The sequence below is a fragment of the Alnus glutinosa genome, chromosome 14, assembly GCF_958979055.1.
Source record: "Alnus glutinosa chromosome 14, dhAlnGlut1.1, whole genome shotgun sequence".
NCBI classification, from domain to species: domain Eukaryota; kingdom Viridiplantae; phylum Streptophyta; class Magnoliopsida; order Fagales; family Betulaceae; genus Alnus; species Alnus glutinosa.
In genome coordinates this window covers 196,938-220,228 of record NC_084899.1, presented here as the reverse complement: position 1 = coordinate 220,228, position 23,291 = coordinate 196,938, and the positions used below count along the sequence as shown (strand labels likewise).

The window sequence follows — 23,291 nt, the reverse complement described above, 5'->3', positions numbered from 1 at the left end:
AATAACATAATAAATAAATGTTGTCTACGTACATTATTCTTGTATTTTACGCTATCCTGCCGTCTCTCACATCCAAATTGCGACCTCTCACAGAAAGGGAAAAGAGAGTCCAATTGGGTAATTTGAGAATATTATGATTATCTTTTATTTCTTCATTTATTTATGTATTAACTTTTACCAGATTACTTGTGCCTTAAGTTTACAATGGATGGTGCAAAAACTTACAAAAGCCTGGCTTAAAAAGAAACGTCCGTCAAATGAACAAAAGTCTAGACAAGTACGTCTATACGGGCTCGATCTCCAGGCTCTACGACTAGACACAGCTCAAACGACGGGAGTTGCTACAATGGTAGGACTTTCCTCCAAGCATCTGGATCGCATGCATGCTTCACCACAAATAACATAAAGAATCAATGGCCTGCAATTCTAAAAGTGGAGCTCTAGAGAGTGGAATGATAATATTTACAGGAGCGACAAGTGGAGGAAGAAAACAACGAGCTCCAAAAAGAATTTTTTTTTTTTTTTTTAAAGTGTTGCCTATTTACTACTGCACGTTGGTATCGACGTGTTCTGATTGGGGTTTCTCCGAAGGAATTTAATGCCGCAAGTCGTAGCACCGGTCTCTCTTGTTCCCGCTACCCTTGCTATACTCTCTGTGGATCAGCATTGTTACAGCAACCTGAAATACGAGAGTGGGAATATACCGAATTAGGGGGGGAAAATTAGCCCAACTTCAATGGCAGATTGTCTCTCCATTGTTCACCCAGTGCACAAAGCTATCTGAAAAATCCTCGAGAACTTCGGAACTCTCTGCTGCTGTACCAAAGGATAGCTCTGTTCCAGTACGCTCCCTTCCCTACATGACATGGCACAGGAAAAAAGGAGTAACATTAGCACATATCACCGTATGCCGATTCTGGGTTTTGCAGTATAACTAGTATCAAATCTGACATATTATTGAGTTCACATCTCAATCAACTATAACTAAATGTTTCTCCCTCCAGCAACTACTCAGAATAAAACTCCTTGATCACTGTATATTTAACTGAAATAAAGATGGCAATCAAAGAGATGACTGCAAATGAGATATTTGAGTTTATCTACTCATCTTTCGAGTTTCATGTACAAGAAATCAGTGCATGTACAATTCATCCAGAACTACAAATTTTAGCTAGATCCTGTCTCCATAGAGAACGCAATAACAGTTTTACATAAAGACTACAAAGATCCAAAGAAAAGTACTTACTTTCATACTGGATGCATATTCACTTGTGGATGGGGTAGTTTCTCCTATCACTCCATTGACAACATTTTCTGACGATAGCCCAGCAACTGGAGAGTTCGTGAGTATTGATGACCTGCGGCCATTTTTTTATGGAGGGAAGTGAACTTCTTCAGTTATATTTCAAATGTCAGACAACACCCTCGTTACCAACACTATTACTAATCACACTAGTAATGAGAATCAAACAGCTACTGATTTATTATTGAAAAAAGAACGGCCAGTACCAAGTATCTATCCTTCCAAAGTAGGGCATTGGGAAGGGTAATTTGGATATGATCCTAACTTCAAGCCTATTTTTATAAAGTGGCCGCTCTAAACCATCAAAACTGTGCACCTGCGCTTGGCCATCTGGGATTTTTACCAAAGAAATTTGGGATCCTTGCACTAACCTTCTCATGCTTAGGTCGCTCTTTTTACAAACAAGATTATCACTTTCCTAAAGCAAAATAATAAAATTACCTCTCAAATTGCTCTTCCTCACATGAATTCCCAGAGGAAGATAACCAGTCAAGGTCAACAAAATTTGAGCAGTTGAACATATGTTCCGAGAAGTACATATGATCGGTCTCAATGAATCGATCTCTTTGCACATCTCCAAAAAGCTGCCTGCGAGCCATTGAGGGAGTATACCTACACAAAGACATCCACAGGGGAGGAGTCAAATCAGGCAAGGAATCAAGTGGAACTTACAGATTATGTACCCCAAAACAAAAACCTTGCAGCATATAATCCGTTCATTATACTGCATTCGCTCATATGAATATAACAAATGGCAATATCATTCAATTAATTGCTAAATAAACAAAATTAGATGGTAAGACTAACTAAATACATACTTATTCAAAGACATACGGTGGAAAAGTCAATACAGGCTGGCATATGAGACAAAGTAATCAACAAAATCAAAATAGCTATTTTGTAACTCTCAAACATGTATAACACAAAACCAAAGCAAAAAATTCTCTATCCAAGCAGAAAAACATGGACCTAATCATGTGCCTGCCACCAATCCGACAAACTGGACTGTATTTTGGCAGACTTTGACAATTATATGACGCCCACCAAGCCAGAAAGTCCCACCCAATATGCATATAAATGTGTTTTTTCTTCAATATTTTTTGGTTAATGTTTTCAACTCAACCCCAGTTATTGGATCCAACAAATAGGTCACATAATTGTAATATATGCAAAGAAACCAAAAGAACCCTAGTCCCAAAGGACAGAGTGCTAGAATATAGGAAGCATGGACTGACTCATATTTCATAAAATTCCCATCCATTATTTTTGTATTGACTTTCTCCATGACCCAATTCATTTGGAAAGCTTAAACAGCCAAAGATTTGTGGTAACATGCCGTTATTAATCAACACAAGGAACATGAATCCAGACTACTTCATTGCATCAAGGCAAAATAAACTACACTAATTGAATGACTGATAGAGTGACTGCTGTGAAACTTTAATTATATAGTCATTTACTAACAAGACAACATAGCTGTACTTCAGTTAACAGAACCTGCTAGGCAAGAGACTTTCAAAGCTCACATTTACACTTCAACTGAACTTAAAAGTGCAGCTGAGCAGGGAAGTATTTTTTCTTTTCTTTTTCAATCTAAAAAATGTACTCGCCAAGGAAATAAGAAAAAGGAAAAAAGCAGGTAAACTAATTGAACAAGAACTTTAATGAATCCAACAAAGAAAAAATGATGTAACCAAACCTTGAAAAAGTTATATCACTCTCACAAGTTGATATTTCTGGTGATGACTCAGATAGAAAGTTGCTCGCTCCTTGTGATCGGTCGGGCAAAACTGAGTTAGAAACATGCTTCTCTTTTGTGGCTGATGCAGGTGAGTCTCTTTCTTGAAGAATGTTCCCGTCTGATAAGGATCGTTTGAAAATTGACCTAGAAAATACAAAACACAAGCAGCATCAAATATTCTGCAGCACCAAATGTCTGTGAAAGATATATTGGTTAAAGTAAGCATAACTATTCTCAATTCAGCAATCCATAAACTATGCATAACCATTAGAAAAACCAGAAATCTATCAAATCCTTCAGCTTTTTCCTTTTTTTTTTTTTTTTTTGGGGGGGGGGGGGGGGGGGGGGGAATTAAGACAGGCAGTCAGGCACGACCTTCAAAGAGCACAATCCATTATATTTTCCTAGTTCAATTTCTTGGAAAATCGTGATGCAAATTTTATTTTCATTAATATCATGTCGTATTTTAGTCAAATAAACAGCTGATCTATTGCTTCCCTTTAAGTATGTGGAATCTTAACCACTAAAGCATTGCAATCTTAAAAAAGATTTATTATTTTCCATTCTATACTTCACAATTGAATCATTTTTATGAGTAAAATTACATTCAAGAAAAGAAGATAGATCAGACAAAGCCCAAGTACAAAGGCAGTAAGCAAAAAGGCCCCACTCAAGAGGTACCACATAACTCACCCAAGAGCATGGAGCAACAACTGGTTCTATTAATGCCTTAGGGGCCCAAATTTTTTATCAGCAATTGCCTCATAGTACAATAAGCGATAACTGAAAAGTATACCTTACATGCCTCTTATCAAAATCATATTTTTGAATGCTGTTAATGATATGAAGTATATTTGGACCACTAACTTTTGACCTCAATTCTCACGAGTGGATATATTAGCAGTCATTGAGTATCAAGCCAAGCCTCTTCAAGAATGCTTCTTGAAAGAAAAGAGATCAAGTTAACTTGAGATTCAGAATGGCAGATTAACACATTCAAAGGCATACATCTATTTTTGCCTTAGACTATCTTTTATCCACCGTGTGTGATCAACTGATGGAATTCAAGGCTTCATTTAGCCAGCTACTTACCTTCCATCTTCATCCACATTTGCATGCCCATTCCTCCCAGCATCACAGTGCTGGTCTGAATCCAGTTCCCAGAGAGCAGGTTGGCCCTGTTGGGGCTGAAAGTGCCCCAGGAATCTGCACAAGTTATTGGAATAAAAAAACTGTAATACAAAATGCAGACTTTTATACTTGAAGTAAAAGCAAAATGAATTAGCTGTATCAATATTTGTTTTTCCTTTTTTTTTTTCACCAATGGCAGCAGTGGGATAAAAAACAAGGAATAAACCCACCTCCAACTCTTTCCTCACCTGATACCCATGACATGAGGTCTATTAAATTACCAATTGTCCCAAAAGCTTAAGCCAATAAGAAATGATGAATTTAATCATTTAATTAATAATATAACATTCCTCCTCACGTGTAAGTTCAAATTCTCCCTTAATAAGTGATGTCTAACACGTGAAATATTTAATTAAAATGAGAGATGAATTACGGGGACAAAGTTCAAACTCAAAACTTCCACTCTGATACCATGTTAAATTACAACTTGTTCCAAAGGCCAGCACGTAATGGAATTTCAGTAATGGCACACTCTCTAAGCCTCATTTCACTGCCACTGAATCTTTACTTAGAACAGGCAAGAGGAGAAGTTATGTAATTTGAGCCAAGATAGTGAAAAACACTGAAAACAGATGCCCCAACTAGAGAATCACACTGACAAGTATTTCCAACTTGTAAAAAAGTATACAACTGGCTCCTAGAAAGTTATAGAAGGTTTCAAATGCAAGACTTACACATTAATTGCATCTTGTTTCTCTGCATCCATATAAGCATTGCTGTAATACCGTTGAAGAGTTCTGAAGAATTCTTGAGACTGGGTTGCCGCTTTCCACTGACCCCTTCTCTCCGAGAAAATCTATGGCATCGGAAAAATAAAACAGTTAACAAATGAAGCACATTAGTAAAGATTTACATGATTACTTAGGCAACGTAGTTAACATAGTTATTAAAACAAAAAAGGGCATAGTTAACATAGTTAATACCCGCAGAAGTGTCAATGGATTGATACACAACCAGGTACCTAACCAGTAACCATGTCAAATTAGACTGCATAAATCACCATCAAATCCCCAAAGACTATTGTTCCAGTTTACATCCAAAATATGAGCATAGCTATCGGTGTTACAAGTGTGCAGCAGTTTCCTAACAACTTAAGCTTTGGGGACTAAACGTTCACCATCATGGTATGAAGTCTAGTTGTTCTTTAGTTCAAATCTTCTGAACCCTCATTCTGACAACTTCTGTTTTGAGCGTGAAGCAGCCACATTTAGTTCAAAATTTGATAAACAGGCATGCATTACGTTTTAGTATTAAGCAAGAACACTAAATGCACGTGTTCCCCATTACATGGAGCTGCTCTTGCCAAGAACAACAGCCCCTTCCTATTGAACATAAGTGTAGCTTAGAAACCCACAATTATAAATTTCTGAAAAACATAGATCTCTCTTCCCAGAAACAAACCAGAACAGATCTTCAAAGCAAACTATTTGATCCATAATATAATTTTGCAGCCTGTCAAGTTCTTGATTGTTACTAAAACGATATTCTCACACCAGGAGACTTAGTAGGATGCACTTCTGACTAATTAGGCCTGTGATCAAATCAGATCCAGTAGAACTTTTTATGATAAGTAATCGCCAATTCATAAAAAAGTGCAAAGGCGCAACTCAAGTATACAGGCAGTATACAAGAGAGAAGCCTAGCTAGTAGCGGAGAAAAGATCTAAGAAAACATGAAAGTTTGAAAGACTAAAATCTGAGGCAGCAGCACAAAGAAAGGGAATTTTAAAGAATATAGCCTTTAATTCCAGTAAGGTCATCTCATGATCTTCAAAGCTACAATCTTTTTTCCCTCCATAGGCACCACATAATGCAAGGTGGGATCATCTTCTAAACAGCATTAAGCTGAAACCTATCCCCTGGCACTCTCCAACAGGCAAAGAGATCCACCACCCTTTTAGGCATTACCCAAGCCAGCCTTACAGTGCTGAAGATAGTATTCTAGAGCACACTTGTGACATCACAGTGGAGTAGAAGATGGTCCACTGACTCCCCATTCTTCTTACACATGCAAGACTACTCAACCACGATAATATATCGTTTCCTTATATTATCCATGGTAAAGATCTTCCCTAAGGCGGCCGACCAAGCAAAGAAAGCTACTCTCAAGGAAGCCGTGTTCCGCTAAATACTCCTCCAAGGAAAATGAATGTTATCATGGGAGAAAAGAACATTATAATAAGATCTAACATCAAACAACCATCTCCTGGAAGGAATCCAACAAAGTCTATCCTCACCACCCCATTTCACTCCAATGGTATACAATAGAGTGAAGAGAGAGGTAAAGAGATCCATCTCCCAATCATGTGCCGCTATGAGGAAAATAATATTCCACTGATGGGAGGCACTAGAAAGCTCCAAATGGTCTACCACAATTGCATCCTTAAAAGGGGCAATGCTAGACAAGTCCAAAAAAGGTGTCTTGAAAACTTGATCCCCACACCAAACATCATGTCAGAACCAAATTTTGGAGCCATCTCCCATCTCAAATTTAGTGTGGCGAGACAAGAAAGCTCCCCCCAGCCCCTGCTAATATTTTTCCAACTTCTTAGAACACCACCCACCCTAAGCACTACCATATTTGCAATCCACAACCACTTTCCATAAGGCATCTCTCTCATGAACATAGCGCCACAACCACTTCCCTAGAAGAGCCCGGTTGAACACAAGTAAATTCCAAACACCCAGCCCTCCTTGAGATATCGGAGTATATACCTTAGTTCAGCTAACCAAGTGAAATTTGAAATCTTCACCAAATGCCACCTTACAAAAAATCTCACCACAACTTTTCTAGGCGATTGGCCACACCGACTGGAAGGGGGGAAAAAGGGACATGTAATAGATATGCAGATTAGATAAAGTGCTTTTAATCAAAGTAACTCTCCCACCCTTTGATAAGTACATCCTCCTTCATTCAACCAAACGACGCTCTACCTTCTCAATGATGTCATCCCAAATAGTCTTAGCTTTAAACAAAGCTCCCAAGGGAAGACCTAAATACTTCATAGGTAAGGAAGATACCATGCAGCCCAAAATACTATACATTCAACATTCATTACATTGACAACCGAAACTGACGCAGATTTTTAGCTAGATTAATCCTTAGACCAAAAACTGCTTCAAAGCATTAAAACAAACTGTGCAAATTGTGAAGGTGATCTAGATTAGCATAACTAAAAATCAAGGTGTCACTAGCAAACAAAAGGTGAGAAATGTTGACAGCACCACCACTCCTCCGATAAAAGACCCTCATCAACTAAATCTGAAATCATTTTACTTAACGCCCCCATGACAATAACAAAAAAAAGGGGAGACAAAGGATCTTTTTGTCTCAGGCCACGGGGGCTACTAAAGAAACCCGATGGGGTCCCATTCGCCAAGACAAAAAAGCGCATAGAGGAAATATAGTAAGCCACCCATTTACACCATCTTTCCTCAAAACCACATCTCTTCAACATATACAAAAGGAATTCCCAATTGACATGGCCAAAATCCTTTTCAAGTTCCAGTTTGCACAACACACCTATAACCTCAAATCTAAGCCTACTGTCAATGCACTCATTGGCAATGAGAATTGAGTCAAGGATTGGCCTACCCTTGATGAAAGCATTATGAGGCTTAGAATGATTTTCTCCACAACCATTTTCAACCTATTAGCTAGAACTTTGGCCACAATCTTACACACTGCACCCACTAGGCTAATAGGTCGAAACTCTTTAATGTCAACAGCCCTTGGTTTCTTCAGAATAAGAGAAATGAAGGTGGCATTGAAATTTTTTACAAACGTACTTTTTTTTTTTTTTTAATCACTGGGCACATGAAAAACATATATGCTGCTAGCACGAAAATCTTGGAAGATGATGTTTGCTTTAAGCACCTCCCAACAAGCTTAGAAAAAAGCCATAGTAAAATCATTTGGACTTGGGGCCTTGTCACCATTGAGGGCTTTCACCACCTCAAAGACATCATCACCCTCAAAGGGTCTCTCCAACCAATAGGCCTCCTCCCCCCAATGGAATCAAGTGAGAGGGCATCCAACCTGGGACGCCAACTAAACTGCTCGGTAAATAAGCTATCATAGAACTGCACAATTTGATCTCTGATCCTTGACTAGTCTGAACAAACTGTGCCATTAACCACCAACTGCTCCATGGAATGATTCCTTCTATTCAAATTGGCCACTCAATGGAAGAACTTTGTGCACTTATCACCCTCTCTTAACCAAAGTGCTCTCGATTTTTGCCTCCAACACACCTCCAAAAGTGTTGCCCTCTCCAATTCATTAGTCACCACGACCTTCCTCAATGTCTCCTGCTCATCTAAGCCCATCTCTTCCTCCATACCTTCAAGAGCCCATAAATCAGCCAAAAGAAGTTGTTTCTTTTTCTCTGTGGCTAGAATGTAGCTTGGAGAACCCTGAAAGTGATAAGAGGACCACCACTGCTTCACCCGATCTACAAAACCCTCTGACTTTAGCCACGTGTTCTCAAATTTGAAGTATCTTTTAGCTCTAGGAATGCCTCCACAATCAACAAACGATCTTAACAAAGTCTAGAAAGCCCTTTTTGAGTAAATCAAGGAATTGGAATTCCCAATTCTAGGTAACTAGGAATCTATCAATTCGAGACCAAGAGGGAGGGTCCCTGTTAGGCTGTTACTAGACCACGTAAAAGAACCGCCCACAAGGGGAATGTCCATGAGCACCTGCTCATAAATGAAATTAAAAAACTCCAACATAGCTTGGCACATACAGGCTTCACCCGATCTTTCACTCGGAAAGCGAGTTACATTGAAGTCCCCAACCAATGCACCAGGGTATCCCACCAACTTAGAAAACAAGCAATTCATCCCACAAAAACCTTCAATCACCGTCGGCATTTGGACCATAAACAAAACGCCCAAGAAAAATGATCCTCGACATTTCTAAAGGAAATAGCCATTAAGAATTCACCCACGCACCCATCAATTTTCTCCACCACCCTCCTATCCCACATAAGCAAAACACCACCAGACCCCCCGCGAAGTCTAGATAACACCAATCTACACGACTACACCCCCACAAGCTACGCACAACATTATAGGACATATTCTCCAATTTGGTCTCCTGGAGACATATAACACCTGCTTCCAAATTTCTGATTCTAACTCTGCTACGACTTGAACCACCACCCATAAAGTCATAGTTGATAGAGCAAGATAATCTTTTCAGCACTCTACGGCTTTTGACGGCTAATTTGGAATTGGAATTCCACTTCTCCTGATTATGACTCATTTCAATGGCTGTGAGGAACACCATAAATTATCCTTCAAACCCATCACAAGAAAGCCCAACTACATGCTGAATGATCTTCACCTTTTGTAGATCCCAGCTAGAAGCCAAAGGAGAGTGGCAGCTCAAAGGCTCACACATAATGGGCTCGTCCCTTGTAAAAAGAGATAATTCCGAGCCTGCCACACCAATCTTCTCTGCACCACACACATCCAAACCATCCAGATTAGAAGAAATTGTACCACCCGAACAGCGAGTTAGGCAAAGGACCACCATCGGCCGTGACATCGACGTCGACACCTAGAATCCCTTTCCCCTTATTGCAAAGTTGCACAAGATCACTAAAAGAACCGGGCCTAGAATGGCCCAGTCCCTCATCTGTGTTAACTTCCATCCTTTGGGCCGACCCAAAGAGACCCAGGCCAATATCCAGCTTTTTAATCAAACAGTCCAGTTCCTCTCTCATACGCTCCAATTGGGATTTTGCTTCTCGACAATAGCCAAAATAGCCTTCTCCCGTTCTGCCACGCATCCTTTCTGACAAATGTCATCAGTGCAAAAAATGACACTAGCCTCACCCATACCCCCCTTACAGCTGTCCGTATGAATCAAAAGTCATGCCTCGTTGTTGTTGGGCGCATTGGATTTACAACCCAACAACGCTTCCTTGTAAGACACGATGGAGCAGCCGGTGCATGGCCCATGCTCTAGCTTCCTAATCGCCGAGAAACAAGCCCCATTGTTGACAAAGCAATGCCAACTCCTTCACCAAAAAAAGCCACCAACTAATCACTCTGACAGGCTAAACTGGCAGCAAACACCACAAACAGCGTTGAGAACAACTTCCTAGCTAACCATGAGCCTACCCAAGTCAAGTAAAGCTAGGAAACGAAAAGAACCAGAACACCAAAGACGAGAAAAGGGGGGGATGCGCCTACACACGCTGCCACAAGAGAGGGAAGAATCTAGGGGGCACCATGGGGGAAGAAGGGAAGTGTATATATGATCGATTTAACAAGGAAAGAATTCTTCTCTTCATTGGTCCATTGGAAATCCCAAGTGGTCTAACAACATTGCAAATGGTTAAAAAGTACAAATAATGAAACAACTCCAACCCTAATCAACAAAAGAGAAAATCCATCCTATATAGAAAATTTGACTCGACTAAGGAAGATACATAGAAGGGTTAGAGATGAAACGTTTACAAAGTAATAAGTGAGACACAAGATCAGGAAAGATATGACTGTGGACCATCTTTTACTCCATTGCAATTTGACTAGAGAGTGTTGGTAGCTTGTATTTAGTTTGTTTGGGATAAACTGAGTATATGCCCAAGTCGATGGCAAACAAGTTGGCTAGTTGGACAGAGCAATTTAGTAGGCATAGTAGTAGTAAGATTTGGAAGGCTATTCCTTTATGCCTAGTGTGGTGTTTGGGGGGAGAGAATGGTAGGACGTTTAAAGGTCATCCTTGGAAGAATTCCTCTTGCTGCTTATCCTTCTCTTCTTGAGTAGATTTTTTGCATTTTCCTGGATTTTAGGAGTGCCAGTGACAATGAAGTGTTTCTCATCCCCTAGTGAAGCTACCAAATGCATCTTCTTTGAAAAGAAACACAACCTTATCTAATGGCAGGTACAGAATTTACATCCCCCATTAGTTCTTGGGTAACATAATGGTTGATATTATTTTATATTTAGAAACATACAAGCTATCAATCGGATCAAACTGCTCTCGAAAAGAATTAACTTTTAAAGAAGTTGGATTTGTCAGTTGAAAATTTAGCACATTCAGCTTCTCAATGGATTAACATATTGGAACTCCCCTAAACAAAATGGGTACTGAAATCAAAACTAGATCCATAGACAAACCCTAGACCAGTAGAACAATTTTTAAAGTGACAATATAACCCAGTAATTCTGTATGATCAAATTTGGGAGGGCGAAAATAAAAGGAAAGAAAGTTATACATAATTCCAACACACCACACTTAAGGTTATGAAAGTACTAAGCACTACGCACATAGAAGGAGCATCAAAGGTGAGAATTACCTTATTGTGAGCAGCTGAGCCACCATATTGGTGAGCTAGTGTGTCACCCATTCTCTCATAAAAACCCATCAAATCATCTGCTAAAGGAGCATCGAGATCTATCTTTGGGTTGTCTGTGGCTCCGAGAGTATGAAGCTGTAGTCCAAGAGCTGCTAATCCATAAGCATATTGTGCAACATTTGTGCGATCCAGGCAGTCAATACAATTGGTCCTGAGCACCCCCTTTTGGAACATGGATGGCTTGACAGAGTGATACCCATTAGCAACACTAGTAGCACCATTATTATCACCACTGAGTTTCCTCTCTAGGTTATCAGCATCCCCGTTATCATTGTTATCATTGTTGCAGTATCTCTGGGGAGAAAAGTTACCATTGTCCACATACCTGCGTCAAATTTGAAATGCCAGCTACACTATCAGATACGAAAAGTAATAGTAAAAAACATGTAAACTAGTGTCTTAATTATTACATTTGATGAAATGATCAGATGATCATTGGGAAAAAAAAAATCTAAGCACTCGCTTTCCATGTGCAAGTTTTACTAATTTCCTTTATGTAAGTCTCAAGTATGCATGAAGAGTCATGATGATCAAAATCACACACATGATTCAGGAAGATACTGGGATGAGATGGAAAAATACTTACTCAGAGGAAAGCCATCTTAGACACCCTTCCTGCCTAAAGACTGGTGTTAGTTGGCAATAAAAGAATCCTGTTAGCGTCAATGCATATGCAGCCACTTTGCCCAGAAGTAGCAAAGCATTTGTAGCTTTGCTGGAAATGGAGGGGGGGAAAGAAATGATTTTCAGTACAAGTCAAAGTGTAAATAAATAAATAATAGCATTATTTGAAAGTACAAAGGGACAAGAACTGAGCATGTTAGACATATACCTCCGAGAATGTTTATGTATATCCCAATGAAGAAACCTAAGATGGTTCTCCTCTGACAAATCTTTATTAAGGAAATCAATTGCATTAGCAAACTCTGCACGAAGAATGGACTCTCGAGGCCTCTTCTCGTGTGTCTATTGATTGGCAAAATTCAAAAAGCAACCGCGAGGGACGTTAAAAAATAAAAAACATCAAACACAGACAATCAAGTGTATTTTTTCTTATAAGTAAACGAGTTATCATTGAAAGCACAAAGACATAACCCAAATACACAGGATGTATACAAGTGCAACCCAAATAATACTTGCAAGTGTATAAAAAAAAAAAAAAAAAAAATTGATAGTGACACCATGATGATGTGAAGGCAATGAATAACAATGATGATGAAAAATACAAAACCCATCAATCAAATAAAGAAACTCACCTTAATCAAATTCAAAATAATTATGGGGTTTCCATATCTATCAGCAAGGTTTTCAAAATGAAGTCTGGTGGCTTCATAATTTTGGTCCTTCTTTGACACTGGAATGGGGCAAAAGTCAGTAAAAGGAATATATGGCAAACCCTCAGCAGCTAGTACTTATGCAAGGACATACATATAATGTCTGGTTTAATATTCAAGCGTGAAGTTTCCTGTGACCAGAAAAGAGGGATTGAGCCTCGGTTCTGGACAACAGAGCTTATCTGCATGGGAAAACCTTCTGGAACATCCTCAAACAAAATCTGTTCTGTCTCGACATCATTAGCAACTCTGCCCTTCTCATTTACACCTCGTTTCAGATACCTAAATAAGAAGTAAACAATAAGTGAGAGGCTTCATATGTTATGTGGAGTCAACTGAGTATATAAATAAAGTCCCAATCTTGACCATATTACTATTCTTTAACAATGGTTACCAGAGAACACAATATCCAATTCTTGTGGAAGGTATCAAAACCATATACAGGAAAAAATAAGTCTGCATGTACTCCTACCTGGTGCCTGCATAGTGACGAGAACGTCTTGCAATGAGGGTCAGTTTGAACTCTCGTCCGGATAGAGAAAGTTTTGCCTAGATTCAAACAGCAAGTATCCATTAGAGAAATCTACAATAGTGAACCTCAAAAAGGACCCAGTTATTATCTGCATAGTTGGGTAGGCAATGGACAGATTCAACAAGTTTCATGAATTTACCAAACCAGCAATAACAATAATCAGTTGCACTGGTACATTCCAAAATAACGTGTTGGGAATTGGGCTGACATGCACACTCGGCCCATAAAATTCATATACAAAAGCCGTAAAACCGATCCATAAGCCCAAGACCGGTCCAAAACCCAATTCCATCATACCACGCATAGCAGGGAATCCACCCCAATAACAGTAAATTGCACTCCAAGCCAAATCATCACGCTTAACCCCACTATGCTGGATACGCTCCTAATTGAGAGGATGTGGGATGCTTAAACCTAGGCCATCGTGGGAAATAACCCAAGATTAGGCCAAAGCATGACATGAAGGCAGTTACAGCAGCAATACTATAAAGGGTAAGTTCAAGCGAGGTAAAAAGGACTTTTGGCCCTAAGCTCAAAACTCATACGTAGTGCATTCAGCTCTTTCTCTCAAACAATACTAACTAAAGCATCAAAGCTATCCCCCAATGACAGGCTCTAGTTCTTACGTTCTTTCTTTTTTGCAGGTGTGAATTGATCCAGCGTTTGGCACTAGGAAAGTAATCTAACATCATCCATCTGCATTACACCCACTTCATAAGACTAACTCAAAAGAACAAAAGCATGTTTAGGAGACCAGTAGAATCAAATAGACAATTGAGAGGAAAGTACTGAATGATCTCATTTTCAAAGAGAAAGACCTCAATTAATGAATTAAATCTCACAAGAACAGCATCAGAAGTTGGCAAAATTAAAGTTTCCTTCATCCACCCAAACTTATTTATTACTGTCCAATCATCAAAAACATTATTAATTCCTTACCTGCATAAAAAAGCCATATACTAAAGCAACTGTCCAAAAAGTATTCTGGAGGTGATTCCGGATTCCCCGAGTCAAGAACTCATTCCAGACAAACATTGTTTCATAGAGAACAGGACCAGTCTCCTTATTACACAAGTTCTTTTGAAGACTACGCATAACATGGTATGAGTAGCTAAAAAAGAAGTCCTTTGTGAGATCCACCATGCATAGGAGCTTCTTGTATCTAAGCCATCAATCCAACATACAATAAAAAGTTAGCGTCAATAGCAACAAAGTTTGGAGCAAGAACAATTGGTTAAGAAGAAAGATGTACATTTTTTATCAAAAAAAAAAAAGAAGAAAGATGTACATTTAAATAAGAAACTGTCACAAGAAAAAACGAATTGAGCTTCACTTGTAATTTGCAGAACTTCAACAACATATAGCCTCAAAAAATTCAAAACCAATCAACGATGAAGCAATTAATTTAACTTGATAATTAACCAATACAATTCATGCTATCTCTAAGAAAGATTAAAACTAGGAAGGAGTAAAATATTTCCATGGTGCCGACTAAAAGAAATTCATTTAACATTGTCAAACCATATTCTTGTATTCACAAGACTATTATGCTCTAACTTATGCATTTGAAGCGCACAAAAGTTGTCTAGCAATATGAGAATGTATTCCAAAGTCAGATGGCCTGTTCCCAAACAGTTAAAGGGAAATTAAGAATGGAAGAATCACAACAGAAGCACTAACTTTCTCAAAATACAGATACAAAGCCGAGTAACATTCATGGTTCTCTTCACAAGTACCATGGAAAAAATACATTTACATGCAGAAGGGACTAAGACCTGTTCTCATTCTTAGAATTAGCGATACTGGACCGAACAGTAGAATTTGGAAGCGGAATCATCGCACTTTTGGAGATGGCATATACATTATGACCACGGATCACACCAATCTGTCTTCTTTTCGTGATAATCAACATGTAATAAGGCCCCAAAAATTTGATGAACCCTGCAACAGCAAACCACTATGAGCACTATTATAACATTGATAATTTAATAAGATACAAGAATGCATACTTCAGTCCACATACCAACGATTCCGTAACAAGTAGTGACAAACTTTAGTCCACCAGTGGATTTGTTTCCTTCATGTATCCGCCTCAACAGGTCAGAACACTCACTTTCTGTATATGTGGTCGAATCTTCACGGACATTTAGCTCTGATGGATCCAGCCGGTCAATCTTAAGCACTCTCCAATACGTTCTACTCTTGTCCCTTCCTATCATGTAAAAGTTCTGCAGCATAAAACATAGTAAGTATTAACCTAAGTCGGTTTGTCCATGACAAGTTTCTGCAACGCACAATAAACCGGTTAAAGGATGACTTTCATGCGAATTATTTAACATATTATTAATAGGCAAAGATGACGATATAAATATCTTTTCATAAATAAAAGGTCTTCTATCATATGATAAATAAATAAATTAAGGCTCCTAATGATTGAAAAGTGCAATAAGCTAAACAAAATTGTTCCCAAATGGTAACAAGCATATCAAAATGGCAACTCGCATTTCATAGAAGATAATTAGTAAAAAGGAGTAAGAAAAAAAAAAAAATCAGTAGCTGAGCATTTGGTTACACCGATTGAAAACTCGACCATAGACTCCAATCCAACAAGATATGAAAAATGCGCCAACTAGCTAGACCTCTAATAATTGTTCTATTTCTAGTACAAACACTAGCGCATACAACTTGAATTAGTTTTATTGTGCTATCCAAGAACAAGTTTCACTTCCTTTTAAACATGACATTTGAACACCGAATTTGATAATGTAGCAGAACAAATCCAAATGCTAAAATAAACCAAATTTGTCTGGAAAAGAAGAGATGTAAATATATAAATGCATACGGGAAGAAAACACAGAGAGAGAGAGAGAGAGAGAGAGAGAGAGAGAGAGAGAGAGAGAGAGAGAGATTACCGATCGAGTCTCGTAGAGCTTGAATTTGTACATACAAGCGTGAGCAGGCGGAGGACTAAGGGATTCATCAGCGGCAGAGGAAGAGAGGGAGGGCCCATTCTCTGGCGACGCCATTGATAGTGTATTTGTTCCAGATCAAGCCCCTCCCCGAGCCTCCGGCTCAGGCTCAGGGATTACTCGTAGAATGGCATGCTATTATGTTCGAATTAGTCTCGCATACAATGGAGTGAATGGACTTCGGCTGCTTCAAATACAACATGCTCTTTGACCTCTTCCCCTATTACTATTACTAAGTGTTTTGTTTTTATTCTTATTCCTTACAATTCCAATACCAACTCCTTTCCTTCCATTCCCGGCCAACGCTCTTATTTGGCAAGAGAGGCAGAGATCTTTAATCAAGGGGAAGGCAACGGAATCAAATAAAGGGAGAGAGAGAGAGATCGAATATGTACCAAAAAAATATATTTACGGAATATATACGTACAGAAATAGAGACGATGAGGGAGGTTTGAAAAGATCCGAGCAGGAAAGAGATGGGAGGTTCCAGAAGAGAAGGTCCAAACCAGAAAGAGGGAGCAGCTAATAATTGGCGGTGTTATTTATATGGAGCTGTAGTTGTTGTTGTTGTTTTTCAAAGATACAGAGACACAGAGAAAGGGGAAGCCCAGATCCAAAAGAGATGTATGAAATCAAATCAACACCACAACTTCGGTCACCGATCCATCCACACATAATCATAAATATACTTATATAGTTTTTATTATATTCTTTTGAATATCGGAATTTTTTGAATTTTCCCATTTTTAATCATTGCTATTTTTTTCACCAACCTTATTAACATTTAACGTGTTCCTTTTTAACTTGTCTTTGCTTGCCCAGAAGAAAAGCCTTACTAATTCTTGTGATATGGACAATAACTGGACTTTGCAAAGTTCTCCACGTATTTATTGGGGGCATCCACCCGACCTAGCCTCACCACTTTTATCAATATTCTCGTCATTATTCTTTTATCTTTCAAGTAAAGACAAAAAAAAAATATATATATATACAATTTTCAAATTCTTTTAATTCAATTTATTAAATTATAATATATGTTAAAGTAAACCTGAGAATAAAAAATACATGTAAAAATCCCAATTCATTTCAGTTTAATAAATTAAAGTAAATAAATTTCTTTCAATTTAACTTGAAGGAAACTTTATCATTTCAATATTCTGTTTGTGGGATAAGAAATTGCTTTTATGTTAGTGCATGTCTCTATTGATCTATTATTAGACTACTCATTATATATAGTATTTATACCCAAGCTTAATTATTTATTTTTATTACTAAATAAAGAAATATTGCTGATGGTTTATTCAACGTTTTATATAAACTGAAGTTAGAAGGCAGGTATCATTTAATTCGAAAAATTGATTTAAAACATAAAAGAGCTCAGTTAAGTCCATCGTAAGAAGAGCTTATAATAAAAATTTATCATAAGAAAGCTTCCAAAAAAAACCTTTAACAAAGAAAGCCTTGGACTCGATCGGAGTAAGGATGAAACCATTTCCTTCGATCCGGCTATTAGTTAAAAGGAGGCGGGTGATCGAAGGCGTGATTAGGGGGACTTGTCCCAATACGTGTCATTGTGGTCTAACAACCAAAACGTTATAGGCCTCGACCGAGTGAGTCACTCATCGAAACTCGGGGCGGTCACGTAGCTTTGACTTCAATGGCTTTACCAGAAAATTGATTGTGCAATTTATAAATCTACTCACGCCTTTCATTGCAATTAAAAAGAATTATATGGTGATGTGCAGTGCGGTCATCAAACCAAACCAGTTCTGATATGTTTGCTCACACAGTTGCACCCACGATTGCCTGTAAAATTGGTAACAGGCAGCCTGCCAATAATTGATTTCCGTTGACCATTTACCGTACATTGGGACACCCTTAAATGTGCGTCGCCCCATCCCTCAGACTGCAAAATAGTAATACCTCACAATTTCCAAAATCAATAAGATACACAAAAAAAAAAAAAAAAAAAAAAGGGACTAACATTTAATGAGATCGTTTGGTAAAGAGTTTTGTAATAGATTTTTTTGTTTGAATAGTAGAAAGAAATGATTAATGTGATACACAATAAAATTGAATTTTTTTTTTTTGTGAGAAAAAAAAAAAAGGTGAAGAAAAGTTGTTTGGTAATAATTTTAAAAAGAGAATGAGTTTTTGTTTTAGAGCCTTCAGTTGGAGGATCAAAGGCTTACTGACCGCCCGTGCTTCGTTCTATAGGAAGAGGAGTTGCCCGCCAATTGGAATATATAATGAAGAGCTACATACTCAGTCCGTAATTATAAGTGATGAATTTTAGATCTAACTTACGTTTCTTTCTAGTACTTATTTGAAGGTAGACATTAGATATGGATTTCATCTATTCCATTCGTTTAATAATTTACTTAATAACTTAAAAAAAAAAAATTATAATTTTTTAAAAATATTTGCCGGTCACATCTAAGAGTAGAAAAAGATATATGCATTTATGAAGCCATAAATAAAAGAACATGATATACACACACGTGATTAAACAAGATAAAGGGAAACAAAAAATAAAAGAAGAAGAAGAAGAAGAAAATATAATACATGGTGGCGTCTGAGGCAACGGTAGAGAAGTCTTTAGGATTGCCGTACGTGAACAAAATATCTGCCTTCCTTGTTCACTATGGGCGTGTGGGGGCGGGGGGTAATTAGGAACTCTAATCAATATGGCCTCTCCTCATGGGAAATTGTAGGCTTGTAGTATATACCATTTGGGCTGCCGGCACGTGAAGCATATACCACTTGAAAAACTATTGATATCGACCATATAATATATCTATTTGTGCCAATCCACAATTATGTGTAAACGTAATTAATCTCTAAAAAAATATCATTCTAAACGTACGCACGTGCAGAATCATATTTCCTGGTCAGCCACTGTGTGCTAGCCTACGTACAACATGAATTTCTTTCAATTTATTTATCCTTTTCACATATACCCGCCCAATGGAATTTTGTCACCTGTTAAGTGTTCGGATTTTCGACTACTTCCGTACGAGTTTTGGGTGGGTGAGTCTAAGAGTCTAACTGCTAATGATACGTGTTTGTCCAAATCAAAGTATCTACAGCTATGAGCTAGCTAGCTAGCTAGCCTTCTTGACCGATCAGGCCCGGCTGTGGCTATCAGCTGGCCACAAGCCTGCAGTGAAGCTGAAATGTGCACCATCGATCAATTCTATATTGAGGGGACTTGCAATCGTTAAGAAGACTTGGTTTAATGGTTTGATGCAGTGAGCTGGCGCCTGGCCGGCGGGATACTTTGATGTCTAAATAGGTAAAAACTTGAAAAAATTAACTCTCTTTTTTGGAGAGGCAGATATGAAGATCTGGAATTAGTGTGTAATTCAACCTCTTCTTTTTAAAAAAAAAAAATTGGTTCCCTCCCATAGAAGGCCATGTCGATCGTCTTCGTAGGACCCTGTCACATGTCGCCTTTCAACTAGGTTGTGTATAGTTTGTTCATGGGGTAGCTCACCAGCTCGGACAAGAGGTGTTCCTGATAACCTAATTCTCTCTGTCATGGGTCAGGTAATATTAAATGGCAACTGCCTCTGTGACAAAAGAGATCGAGTGGTGTTTCATACCTTCTTCGTCGTGGGTTATCCAGAAAATCAGTTGACACATCGAGGTTTTGGGCACTTTTAGGCGAGTGGAGATATTGGATACTTAATATATAGTGCTATACTGCTCGAAATGGACTGTCTACCCAGGCCCAGGGTAAAATCAGGTGTATCATAGATTATAACCCATTTTTATCCAAAATATTCAGTACATTTTCTGGTCTAGAATTCAAGCGGGCGGGGGTACCTAATTAATCAAGTACAGCAATTAAGTAAGAATAGTACAGAATTTTACTGTCCTAATTAAAATCCATGACATTGCAGTTTTCAGCTCAACTGGTAGCAGTGACTGTGAGTAACAAACAAGCACTGCTCAAATAACATGTTGATCGATACTGAGAAAACAGGATCACTGGGCCCGAAAGTAATCCTGATTCGTAGGGGAAGTGCTGGCTATCAGGGTCGTCAACTTCATCAGCAATGGTGAGGTTCTGATCTTTTCTAAGGAAGAGGTCTTGTAGCTAGGTTGAATGGCCCTACAGAGGAAGTGGGACCATTCCAGAGAGCCTTGGCAAATTGCTCATGTATTTTCTCTGTTGGATGGAAAGAATCCCACCATACATAATCGCCGGCGTCGTCGCATAATTGGTAATCTTGGACCTTCTTTGTGCCTCCACAGGTGAAGATGCCCCCGTATGGTCCGGTTCCACAGCATGCATTCACTCCATCCTTGAAACCTTCACGAGCAAAAGTTGTGACTCTTAATTAATTAGAAATCTAATCTATTAATTACAGTACCCTCTGCAGATTATGGCTATATATATGGCAATACATTGACATGCACTGATGCACGAACAAAAATGAACCCTGAGTTCTGCATGCATGCAGATAGCACACGTACCATACTTGGAGGGATTGTTTATTCTCTCATGAAGCCAATCATAGAACTTGGAGTTGCAGTACTTGAATCCTCGCAATAGATGTTCAAGGTTTGCCAGGACAGCTTTTAAAGCATTATTATGTGCTTGTGCGAGTGCACATGCTTCTTCAAAACAACCACCCTCGCTGGCTTTGGGGTTTAGAGCTCTAAGGGCTGGTAAGCAACCTAGTGGAGACAAGCTTAGAAACCCAAATTTTCTACCCCCTTTCTCATACAGCACCTGAATAAAAGATCCAATCGTTAATACGACATCTGCAGCTAGCTAGCTAGAGTTGTACGTAATATATAATTAACGGGTACGAAGAATAACATTAATTACTCTTAGTTTATTTGTGAAGGAAAAAGCTTACTTGAATTGCCCGAGTCAAGTTCCCAATTACCATCCCAACATATTGTTCAGGGTTATAATATTCCTGCATTTTTGGATTACCTAAATAACCACCCATATAGTCATTGCTTCTGATACTAACGAAGTAAACAGCTTCTGAGATCAGCTTCTTTGCTCTGCCGTCCCCTAACTTTTCTGTTAATGATTTTTCAACGACCTCTTCGAAATTTTTTATTTGTGTCTGAAGATCAATCACCTAATAACAACATTAATCAATTACTTTAAAAAGCCCCTGATGAAATTTCTCATAAAAAGGAATATAATCCATAGATATATATGTTTTTCTCACAAATCAAATAATGGTAAAAAAGAAAAACGTTTTAGTAAATTTCCTACTTGTCCTTGATTGGTTTCTGGGAGGATGCCAGCCCCACCAGAGGCAAAGTTAACGCCGTTGATAAATTCGGCTGAGTGTTGCAAAAATGGAGCAATAATTGGCAACTTTGCATATTCCGCTGTATCAACAGGATAATTAAGCTTGGTAAGTTTCATGCTTGTTGGCATATATGAAAAAAAAATAAAAATAAGAGAGTAATGCTGGCTATACTCCTATTTTAATATTTTATCCAGCCCCCTCTTACGTGCTGATGTGGCATTGTAACGTTAATAAAAAAAAATTTGCACTTTTACTTAGCTAGTCGGCGCTACCCTCAACCACCACGTGTGGGTGGTCAGGACAACCCCGATGATACTAGAGATGGTGCGACCACTCTCGGAGATTTGTTTGGGGGTTGGTCGATCGGCTACTCATGGAAGAGGCCAGCTCGGCAAATTTTTTTGGGCTAACGCAATGTTAGGGCATAAATGAGAGTATTTCTAGTATTTTCCATTAAATAAAAAAGTTGAAAGTTCTAATTAATTAAGAAACCCATGTTATACTTGCTTTGAAACATGGTAGAGTAATTAATTAAAGAGAATTATGATTACCTATGAAATCTACAATCACACGGCCATCAGAAAAGCGTCCTGTGGGTTCTCCGAAGTAGCCATTCTGTCCGTATGGCTTGTAATCTGCCTGGTTTTCCGGAATAGTGTTGATGTAATTATTGTTGCCAGGATCAACAGTTGAGTCCCCAAATATGAAGAAGGGACTAGTATTCTCCGTTGTACAGCCACATGCCCTGCAGCTGATTGACAATGCAAGAGTTATACAGATAATGAAGTAATCCAAGTGAAAAACTATCCTTGCCATGTGGGATTACTGCAGTCTATTACATATAATCAAAGGTGATTTATAGTGATCAGATCATTTTGGCTTAAATATGCCTACTCTTCCAAAACTTTGGATATATACCAACACATTACCTTGTAATAATAAGCCAAAAGGTGTCTGTTAGTAACTCTTTACGTTGTAGTCATCATCCGAAAATTGTCTGCTAGAAGGGAGCCTATATATATATATATTAATCATAACCTTAACTAGAGGTTAGATTTAACACCACAAATTGGATGTAACCTCCCTAATTTAGAGAGGTTAAGGGTTTATCTCCACTATTTTGACATATTACAATGGCTACTGATGATTTAGTGATAAAGCTTATTTCCAATATATGATTTGGTGATTTCAAGGCCATAGATTTGAGTTTCACTAGTGACGGTTAGAAAACATAAAATATAGAAAAATTTACAGTTTAGCCCTCCAAATTACTACTCGTTTTGCGTTTAGCTCCACAAACTGCCACACTCCGACTCCGGCCCTCCAAATTACCAAAACCTTTGAAAAATGTCACATTTGACGAAATATTCTCGTATTACCCCTGCCACGTGTCATTTTTTAATTAAAAAAATATTTTTTTAAAAAAAAAGTAAACGAAAAAAAAAAAAAAAATCTTAATTTCTTTTTCAAAAAAAATAGGGAAAATTGGGTGGCCTATGAGCCACCCCCAGAGGTGTAGTGGTCGGGAGGTGGCTCGCAAGCCACCCCAGCCCTTTGGGGG

At 38.4% G+C, this 23,291-nt stretch overlaps 2 protein-coding genes across 2 annotated transcripts; both read right to left on the bottom strand.

Moving 5' to 3' along the window:
- Positions 1-118: 118 nt before the first annotated feature.
- LOC133857791 (phosphoinositide phosphatase SAC3) lies at positions 119-17,116 on the bottom strand. Its single transcript, XM_062293138.1, has 16 exons — positions 16,389-17,116; positions 15,500-15,704; positions 15,252-15,417; positions 14,416-14,638; positions 13,417-13,493; positions 13,039-13,226; positions 12,867-12,964; positions 12,443-12,576; positions 12,197-12,325; positions 11,551-11,935; positions 4,910-5,031; positions 4,137-4,250; positions 3,003-3,188; positions 1,745-1,915; positions 1,247-1,358; positions 119-856 (listed from the first exon to the last, which is right to left on the bottom strand). The coding sequence occupies exons 1-16, from the start codon at positions 16,500-16,502 to the stop codon at positions 734-736; spliced, it is 2,547 nt and encodes an 848-aa protein (XP_062149122.1). The 5' UTR covers positions 16,503-17,116; the 3' UTR covers positions 119-733.
- Positions 17,117-20,420: 3,304 nt separating this feature from the next.
- Positions 20,421-22,546, bottom strand: LOC133856894 (GDSL esterase/lipase 5-like). The gene is made up of 5 exons (XM_062291942.1): positions 22,282-22,546; positions 21,691-21,809; positions 21,317-21,550; positions 20,928-21,186; positions 20,421-20,763 (listed from the first exon to the last, which is right to left on the bottom strand). Exons 1-5 carry the CDS (start codon positions 22,544-22,546, stop codon positions 20,528-20,530), a joined length of 1,113 nt encoding a protein of 370 aa, XP_062147926.1. The 3' UTR covers positions 20,421-20,527.
- Positions 22,547-23,291: the final 745 nt, after the last annotated feature.